General features: G+C 45.3%; 1 protein-coding gene across 1 annotated transcript; it reads left to right on the top strand.

Annotated features, from left to right (window-relative positions):
* Nucleotides 7,851-9,957, top strand: LOC102168343 (mast cell protease 1A-like). Its single transcript, XM_018066528.1, has 5 exons — nucleotides 7,851-7,945; nucleotides 8,151-8,298; nucleotides 8,759-8,903; nucleotides 9,112-9,369; nucleotides 9,686-9,957. Exons 1-5 carry the CDS (start codon nucleotides 7,888-7,890, stop codon nucleotides 9,845-9,847), a joined length of 771 nt encoding a protein of 256 aa, XP_017922017.1. The 5' UTR covers nucleotides 7,851-7,887; the 3' UTR covers nucleotides 9,848-9,957.

Raw genomic sequence — 10,534 nt, 5'->3', positions numbered from 1 at the left:
GAAAGAACTCCACTGGAATTCCATCACCTTCACTAGCTTTGTTCATAGTGATGATTCCTAAGGCCCACTTGACTTCACATTCCAGGATCTGGCTCTAAGGTGAGTGATCACACTATGGTGATTATCTGGCTCATGAAGATCTTTTCTGAACAGTTCTTCTGTGTATTCTTGCCACCTCTTCTTAATATCTTCTGCTTCTGTTAGATCCCTACCATTTCTGTCCTTTATTGAGCACATCTTTGCATGAAATGTTCCCTTGCTATCTCTAATTTTCTGGAAGAGATCTCTAGTCTTTCCCATTCTATTGTTTTCCTCTATTTCTTTGCACTGATCACTGAGGAAGGCTTTCTTATCTCTCCTTACTATTCTTTGGAAAGATGTTCAACATCACTAATTATGAGGTATTAGGTTGGCGAAAAAAATAACTGCAATTTCAAATTGAATTTTAAATCATTATAACTAGGCTCAAACACTTCTTTATTAATCATAATAGGAACCATTACTATCAATACATTTTTGCCACCAAGAAATAAGTTTATTTATTTCTGTAAAGTAAAAATCCATGATTCTGGATTTGACCAACTCTCAGAAAGTATTTTCTACCTCCTGCTGGTTGTGGAAGTGCTTTCCCTGAAAAAAGTTGTCGAGATGCTTGAAGAAATGGTAGTCAGTTAGCAAGAGGTCAGGTGAAAATACTGGATGAGACTGAACTTTGTAGCCCTAGTCATTCAACTTTTGAAGAGTCGGTTGTACGATGTGTGATCAGGCATTGTCATGGAGACCAACTGAGCACATTCTGTTGACCACTGCTGGCTGTAGGCATCAATTTTTGGTGCAGCTCATCTATATGCTGAGCATACTTCTCAGACATAACGGTTTCACTTGGATTCAGAAAGCTATAGTGGGTTAGATGGGCAGCAGACTACCAAACAGTGAGCACGACCCCTTTTTCGGTACACGTTTGGCTTTGGGACGTGCTCTAGAGCTTCTTCTCAGCTCCACCACTGAGCTGGTGGTCGCCAGTGTCATATAAAACCCACGTTTCATCACAGGTCACAATCCTATCTAGAAATGGTTCGTTGTTGTTGCATAGACTAAGAGAAGATGACACTTCAAAATGATGATTTTTTTGATTTGCGATCAGCTCATGAGGCACCCACTCATCGAGCTTCTTTACCTTTCTGATTTGCTCCAAATGCTGAACAACCAAAGAATGGTTGACACTGAGTTCTTCGGCAGCTTCTCGTGCAGTTGTAAGAGGATCAGCTTTGATGATGCTCTCACTTGGTACTTGTCAACTTCCAATGGCCGTCCACTGCGCCCCTCATCTTCAAGGCTCTCATCTCCTTTGCAAAGCTTCTTGAGCCACTACTGCACTGTACGTTCATTAGCAGTCCTGGGCCAAATGCGTGGTTCATATTGCAAGTTGTCTTTGCTGCTTTACGATCCATTTTGAACCGGAATAAGAAAACCGATCAAGGTGCTTTTTGTGTAGCATCATTTTTCTAGTCTGAAATAAAAATAAGTAAATAGCAAGTAACAAGTCATTAGCAAAAAAACATAAAGCAAGAAATGTGCATTAAAATGACATATGACATAACCATATTTAAGAATGTATTCCAATATCAAACAGCAAAATGCAAAAACTGGGATTCCTTTTGCACCAACCTAATACATGCACATCAAAATCGCAATATTACCACACACATCTTAGAATAACTACTCTCAAAAAGACAACAAATGATAAGTGTTAACAGGATGCGTTGAAAAGACAAAGCCAGTATACTGTTGTTAGGAATATAAATTAGTCCAGCCTCCAAAGAAAACAGTACCAAATTTCCTCAAGCACTTAAAAATAGAATTACCATAGGATTCAGCAATTCCACACCTGGGTATATATCCAAAGTAAAGAAAAGCACTAATTCAATAAGTCATTAATATATGCACCCCAATGTTCAAAGAAGCATTATTTACAAAAGCCAAGCTATGAAATCAAGCTCGGCACCATTAACAGAGGAATGGAGGGAGATGGGGTAGCATATATATACACACAACAGTGTATACTCAGCCGTGAAACAGCGAAACTTCTCCATTTGCAGCAACATGCATGGACCTGGAAAGTATTAAGTTTACTGAACTCAGACAGAGAAGGATAGCTACTACACATTTTCACTTATATGTGGAATCTAAACTATAAAACAGTTGAACCAATTTAACAAAACAGAAACAGACTCATAGACACAGAGAACAAATTAGTGGTTACCAGAGGGGAGTGGGTGGTGACAGAGACAAGATAGTCGAAGGGGATTAAGAGGTACAAACCAGTAGGTGTCAAATAACTAAGATGCATGGATATAATGGACAGCACTGGGAATGTAGTCAATACTATATGATAACTTTATATGGAGTAAAAACTATAAAAATATGGGATACTACATTGTACACCAGAAACTAATACTGTGAATGACTATACTTTAATTTTTTAAAAGTGACTAAATGGAAAAGAATTTATATCAGTTTCTTACATCAATTATTGACTATTTAAGGCAAAATAGTATTTAAGGCATATAGTGGAGAAATGTATGACAAAGATAACTCAAAGGGTGAGAAGGAAGACAAGTGAAATATACCATTATGAGGTTCACATATGAGTGGGAAAAAAAAGTGAAAGTATTAGTTGCTCAGCCCTGTCTGATTCTTTGCAGCCTCATAGACCACCTGGCCTGCCTCTTGAGAAACCTATATGCAGGTCAGGAAGCAACAGTTAGAACTGGACATGGAACAACAGACTGGTTCCAAATAGGAAAAGGAGTACGTCAAGGCTGTATATTGTCACCCTGCTTATTTAACTTCTATGCAGAGTACATCATGAGAAACCCTGGGCTGGAAGAAGCACAAGCTGGAATCAAGATTGCCAGGAGAAATATCAATCACCTCAGATATGCAGATGACACCACCCATAAGGCAGAAAGTGAAGAGGAACTAAAAAGCCTCTTGATGAAAGTGAAGGAGGAGAGTGAAAAAGTTGGCTTAAAGCTCAACATTCAGAAAACGAAGATCATGGCATCCGGTCCCAATAGATGGGGAAACAGTGGAAACAGTGGTAGACTTCATTTTGGGGGGGCTCCAAAATCACTGCAGATGGTGATTGCAGCCATGAAATTAAAAGATGCTTACTCCTTGGAAGAAAAGTTATGACTAACGTAGATAGCATATTCAAAAACAGAGACATTACTTTGCCAACTAAGATCAGTCTAGTCAAGGCTATGGTTTTTCCTGTGGTCATATATGGATGTGAGAGTTGGACTGTGAAGGCTGAGTACCGAAGAATTGATTATTTTGAACTGTGGTGTTGGAGAAGACTCTTGAGAGTCCCTTGGACTGCAAGGAGATCCAACCAGTCCATTCTGAAGGAGATCAGCCCTAGGATTTCTTTGAAAGGAATGATGCTGAAGCTCCAGTACTTTGGCCACCTCATGGGAAGAGTTGACTCATTGCAAAATACTCTGATGCTGGGAGGGATTGGGGGCAGGAGGAGAAGGGGATGACAGAGGATGAGATGGCTGGATGGCATCACTGACTCGATGGACGTGAGTCTGAGTGAACTCTGGGAGTTGGTGAGGGGCAGGGAGACCTGGTGTGCTGTGATTCATGGGGTCGCAAAGAGTTGGATATGACTGAGCGACTGAACTGAACTGAACTGAGACTATAGCTGCCAGGCTCCTCCATCCATGGGATTTCCCAGGCAAGAATACTGGAGTGGGTAGCCGTTCCCTTCTCCAGGGGATCTTCCCAAGCCAGGGGTCAAACCCAGACCTCCAGCATTACAGGCAGATTTTTTACCATCTGACCCACAGGGGAAGCTGAAGGCGTATCCTTCAGTGTAACAACTAAAATAATATATAGATGTATAGTGGAGAGCCAATAAAGAAGCCAAAATGAGACATAACAAAATAGAGCAGAAAAGCAGGGCAAAAGAATAGAGGATAAATCACACTGAGTTCCAGAAAGACCTTTCATAGCTTTTAGTCTGATAGGCTAACCTTCTCCCTTATTATACATTTTTCATTTGGACAAAATTTCCCTAGTGATTCTTTCATGTTTATTTTCCACATAAATGTTAGAAATTGTCTAGAACTTGTGGACCACTAGGAGAAAAAATTCAATAGGTTTCTTTTAACAGTCCCATTATATATATTATTTGTATAACCATATTCATATATTAACTTGGGAGAATCAGTACATTTTTGGTGTAGATCTATTGTGTTTGACTTTCCTGGTGGCTCACACAGTAAAGCGTCTGCCTACAATGCGGGAGACCCGGGTTCGATCCCTGGGTTGGGAAGATCCCCTGGAGAAGGAAATGGCAACACACTCCAGTATTCTCGCCTGGAAAATCCCATGAATGGAGGAGACTGGTAGGCTACAGTTCACGGGGCCGCAAAGAGTCGTGCCGGGGTCCATCCCCGCTGGATCCAGGGTGATTCGAAGGGGAGGCAGAGCGAGGAAAACTTATATATTTAGAAAATAAAAGATTAGATTAGGAAGAAATAGTATAGTAAGAAATTTAGGTGGAGAAAAAGAGGCTGAATAACTTGGTTTATGGAGAAAACCAATAAAACCTTGAGACAAGAGGTTTGCACAATCTACATTAGGCCACTGGCGCCCACTTGAATATCGAAGGGTGCCCCGCCTTAGGCTCCCTTTCACGTGGATCTTAGCAGCCAGGGCAAGTAAGTGAACGTGGTGAGCCTCCCCGCTCCAGATGGGAATTCAGCCGAAAAAGAGGAGCAAAGAATGACATGGGGAAACCCACCATCGATGCAAGACTCCAAAAACTTTATTTTTCAAAATCAGCTTATATACCCCCATTGTACATAAAGAAATAATGCAATATGCAGAGTTATGCAGGGGCAGCAGTTTTGACCCTCATTGAGGCCAGGCTTTCTTTTTGCATACCCTCCCGTATTCAAAAGTTCTCAGGTGGTTTACATTATCTTCTGGCCAGGAGGCCTGTTAACATTTTTATGGCTCTTTTCCTGGATAATTGTCTATCAACCAGAAAGCTTCTTTTCCCTAGAAGTGTTTTTTCTTTACTCTGCATCACCCTCAAAGTACTAAATAAAGTTACATTCCTGTAGAATAAAGGTACAGTGGGTTATAACAAAGAAAGTACTTAACTCAAAGATCTAATGTTACTAATACCGGGTCTACTAACTGTTTTTCTATATACCAACTATCTCTACAAATAAAAGATATGAAAATTTGGCAGCAAGTATTGGCTCAACAAATGAAACCTTTAATCAGTCCTATTCTAATGAGTTTGACTCCTCCGGAAGCCCCTACATTCCTAGGATGTTTTAAGCTTCCTGTGCCTCCCGCAGTCGGCAGGCCGCAAACAATCACATGCGCAGCTGTAGGAGTCCTGCAGGCAGGCTAGAAAGCCATCAGAGGGGTTTTGGGATTGAAACACCCTTTCAAATGCAGAAGACTAAAGCTCTGAGTTGACTTTTTCCAGAGAGTGTCAGAAGAGTGGAAAAGCAGAGTACAAAGGCCGGCAGACCTTGGTTTTTTGGGCACATGCTCAGGAAACACCAGGGGGAAAACCTGAGATCTGACTCGCTTTGCCCTTCAGATCTCTGCGGCATGACCTTGTCACGGGTGGGATTCCTTACGCTGGCTCCCGGCAGAGTCGGACACGACTGAGCGACTTCACTTGCACTTTCACTCTTTGTATTCGAGAAGTAAGAATATCTTGCTGTGTCTAAAGACTTTTCTTGTGTTTTTCAGAAGCAGGTTAACATTTTGCATGAATAGATTTTTCACAATTCTGCTTAAGTTTTTCCTCAGCCTCATACCTATATTTGGTACTTACTGTAACAGATTTCTTGTAAATTATATCTGAAAACAGGTTATTATTCTATATGTGAAAGGTACAGATTTCCTTTTAAATTGGAAACAATCTCAAGCTCATAGGCATGTTGCAATCACGATGCAAAAAGTTTTCCTCTCCAGAACCGTTTGCTAGTATCAGTTACTGAAATGGCACTCTATTGCTTCTCAAATACTATAGAATGTAATTCGTACAAATAAGGACATACGCAGCCACCATCCAACTTTCAGGCCCAGGAAGTTAACACTGCTGCCACAATCATCATCTAATATTCAATGAAAAAACTAGCTCAGTAGCCTTAATAAGTTGACTTATCTGATCAGCATCTGCAGAGATGTATATAACCCATCTCTCACCCATCATCCCCAAGAGCATCCCCTGATTCCCATGCCCCAGGATCTGGTGACGCAGATTAGGGTCCCCCCCAACAATGTCCAGCTCAAACTATTTGTCCTGCTCTGATAAATCCCACCTGATCACCCCCACCCCCAAGAAGGCCCTTAAACACCCTTGCTCAGAAACCACCCATCCCTTGTGTGAACACCCTCCTTATCCCACATGGGCAGTGAATCTCCACTTCACGTGTATTCTGTTACCTGATCCAGGATGCCCAATGCAGGGTGCAGGGTGAGAAGTGTGTCCACACAGGAGAGAGGCCAGGTGTGGACACATGCTCACCCCACGTGAGCTTGGCTTGGACACCACGCCCTGGTTAACTGTGGCTCCCCTGCCAGAATCCGTATTGACAGTGGGCTTTGTTTCTTAATCCAAGGTTTCATTGCTTTAGAAGAGACTTGAGATCAAGGTGTTTAGGCCCCATGATGTTTTCAGTTCCATGACTCTCTCCACCTTTTCCTTTATTGGGACATGACCAGGATAATTTGGTTAGCAAATTGTACTGGGACATCAGAATGCCATTCTCTGGGTAGTGGTGGGGGAATTCTGCTTAGCCTCCCTGGCACCCATTCTCACTTCACGGGGAACTCCCATCCCACAGGCTCTTCTTCCTTGACTGCAACACTCCTGCTGGGAGATGAAATCTCGGGCCCTTCCTGTTTAATCTGCTGGGAGCTCTTGATTGCCTCAAACAGAGGGACATGGTAGAATCGATGCCATAGGACATCAAAAGTAAGGTAACCAGAAGAGCCCAGCTTGTGCCTGGCTTGTTTCTTAGCAGATGCTTATTCGGGAGAAAGCCAACAACATGTCATGTGCGAGGGAGACTGACAATCCCAGAGACAGAGGTGACTTGAGGTGCCTGATGGAGAGAAACCAACATGCCCAGTGAACAGCCAGCACCATCCACTGGGCATGAGTGAGCAAGACATCAGTAATTCAGCATCAAGACTTCAAACCTCCCTGATACCAGGAGGAGCAGAGGAGTGCTATCCACACTGTATCCTGACCAAAATGCAGATTCATAGGTAAAACAATGTTGCTGTTTAAAAAAAACAACACTCACTTCTTTAATAACTGGAATAATCTCTCTTCAGCATCACTCTCACACACCATCCTACATATATCACACCATGGTTCTCACCAGCCTATTTGACCATGAGGGTTTTGTCTCCTCCACCAGAAGTGAGAGATCTTATCTCCAAATTTCTCATACAAAGAGGCCTCAATACACAATCACCCTTGTGATCAAAAAGAACCACTGAAATGAAGACATTCTATGTCATGAATCTCTCATCATGGGACCCAGAATGATGGGGCTCAAAGATCTGGTATTTGCTGATACAACGTCTCACTACTTCTACTTGTAGTGATTTTCTTGCTTTCTGCTGAGTGATGGCACTAAGCCAAGAGCTTATGAGTGCTTCTGCAGTGATCACTAAGTACACTCTCCACTCAGACCCCAGGACCTGATCAGACAGAAGTGTGAGGCTTCAGAGAAATCTTCAGTGATAACAGCCACAACATGGGAGGAGACACTGGTTAAAAGACCAGACGGAAGTAGCAGCTGCTCAGAGCTGGGGAGCTTTCCTGCAGAGATGGTCCTGCTCCTGGTCCTGCTCCTGCTGGCACTTCTGTCCCCCACTGGGGAGGCAGGTGAGTAACGGTCCCACCCTCAGAGGCCCAGTCCCTCCCCACATACACAGACCTGCTCAGATGCTACACTCATACACAGCCTCGTTCTGGCCTATCGTCAGGAAATTTTTTTAACTCAGGTCAAAGACAAGCAAATATGGACCCATCTCCCCTCTCTACCCTTGGCTGCATGAGCACAGTGGGTAGGCTGGTGTCTTTCTTTCAGCGAAGATTATCGGGGGCCATGAGGCCAAGCCTCACTCCAGTCCCTACATGGCGTATCTTCAAATACAGACTGCAGATAAAATTTTCATCTGTGGGGGTTTCCTCGTGCGTGAGGACTTCGCCCTAACGGCAGCTCACTGCCAAGGAAGGTGAGGAGCAGTGCCCATGTCCCTATCCCTCTGTTGACCCCTCCCAGGGAACAATCTTCTCAGGGGCTGCAGACCTAGGCCACCAGGTAAGGTAAGAAGTTCTTCGGAGGACAGGTGAGCTTTGGCCAGAGAGGGACAGGTCAATGCTACTGATGCATGGAGAGAGGGTCTGATCTAACATAATATTGAAGGAAGCCAGTGTTGCACCCTGGAGCCCAGAGTGCACGTGTGAAAAATTGACATTTTCCTAGACACAGTCAAACTTGTGCAGGATTGAACACCTTCCGTGGACTCCAGGAACTACTACCCTGCCCAGGCTGCATGGAAGCAGACAGCACAGAGATGCTCAGCTCCAAGGCCCATCCCCTAGAATTCTCCCCTCCCTAAGTCCTGCCCTATCCCAAGCATTCCTTCAGGATCCTGGCCTGTGTCTCCTGTGACTCGTTTTCCTTCTCTGCAGTCTGTGCAGCTCAATAAACGTCACCCTAGGGGCACATAACATCATGGACCGAGAGAGGACCCAGCAGGTCATCCCAGTGAGAAGAGCCATCCCGCACCCACGCTATAATGATAAGACTTTGGCCAATGACATCATGTTACTGCAGGTGGGACACGTGGCTGCACTGACTCTGGACACTTCCTTCCTGGGGTTCTGCATCCCCCATACCTCATTCTAGACCCTGCAGGTCTGGAGACTGCAGGAGAGTCATGGGGTTGCCATCTATACCAGGGCTGTGAAGAAGGCAACCCCATGACTGTCCTGCAGTCTCTGTGGGCCATCAGTAGGTAACAATGCCTTTCCTCTACTTTCAGCTGATGAGGAAGGCCAATGTGACCACTGCTGTGAGCCCCATCAGTCTGCCCAGGGACTGGGATACGGTGAATCCAGGGATGCTATGCAGTGTGGCTGGCTGGGGTCATCTTGGCGTGAATATGCCCCGCCCAGATAAACTACAGGAGGTAGAGCTTGAGGTCCAAAGAGCCGAGGAATGCAGTTATCGTTACCCATATTACAGCACCACCACCCAGATATGTGCAGGGGACCCGAAAGAGAGCAAGAGTTTCTTTAAGGTGAGCTCCCCAGTGTCATCCATGCAAAGCCTTGCTCTCTGGATCTGGGGCAGTGGGAGCGAGTTCTGTCCTGTGTCCCCAGCCTGTCCTCCAATCTGGTGTCTGTCTGAGGTCCCTGGGGGATGGATATTGCCTCAAAGTCACATATGGGCAGAGGTTTTCTGTGGGAGGAGGCGGATTGTCAGGGCCAGATTGAAACCTCAGTACCGAGACCCTTTTATCAGCCAGGGCATCTAACAGAGACCACCCATCCTAGGGTGGCAGGGAGACCAGACCTGAAGAAGGTGAGCCCAGCCCTTGCTCTCTCTGCCCACAGGGTGACTCCGGGGGCCCGCTCGTGTGTAATGGTGTGGCCCAGGGCATTGTGTCCTTTGGAAAAACGGATGGTACGACTCCACATGTCTACACCAGAATCTCCAGCTTTCTGTCCTGGATCCAGACAACAATGACAGAGGACAAATGGCAGGGATCAGACTGAGGTGCCCCTGGTATAGTCCCCTCCATTTTCCCTGGGATTGGAAGCCTTGGTCAAAGTGGGTGGAGGAGGGCTGTCTGGAACTTAATAAACTTTCATCTCTTGAGCAGAAATCACTGATTCCTCCTTTATTCACATATTCGTTAGGTACCTACTATGTCAGGGAAACATCTGTTCACTGCTGCACTGACAGCCAGCTCCCTCCAGTCACACATCCCCAGTGCCAGCTCCCCCTCCAGGCTGCCCATGAGCTCCATCAGAGAAGGGAGACCCCTCTCAGGAATACACAACCCCCTTCTTGACAACCCTTGTGTCTCATCCATACGCCTTCTTCCTCGTCCACACCTACTCCCCTCCCCACCATCCCAGTGCCCTGGGGTAAAACAAGAGAATCCAGATTTGGAAGGAGGGCCACATGAAGTTGAGGGTTGAGGCAGAGGGGCACTTGTCCACCCTAACAGAACTGGGGGAGGTTTACAAAGGTGTAGCTCACCCCATGCAGTGTTCCCTCCCTGCATCAGAGCAGGCAGAGCTCAGAAGCCTGAGAAAGTTTCAGGAGGCCTTCAGTATTCCTAGGCCCAGCTTGAGTGCCTGTCACAGCCCTGTCTTGGAGTCCTGGGCCCAGGACCCTGTGCAGCCTCTGGTGTCCTGAGGGCACATCCTCCTTCAGCGCCAAGGGACCAAGAGAGA

Source organism: Capra hircus, chromosome 21, assembly GCF_001704415.2.
Source record: "Capra hircus breed San Clemente chromosome 21, ASM170441v1, whole genome shotgun sequence".
Taxonomy (NCBI): domain Eukaryota; kingdom Metazoa; phylum Chordata; class Mammalia; order Artiodactyla; family Bovidae; genus Capra; species Capra hircus.
Note: the sequence above shows the minus strand (reverse complement) of the source record. Positions and strands in the feature narration are given on the sequence as shown.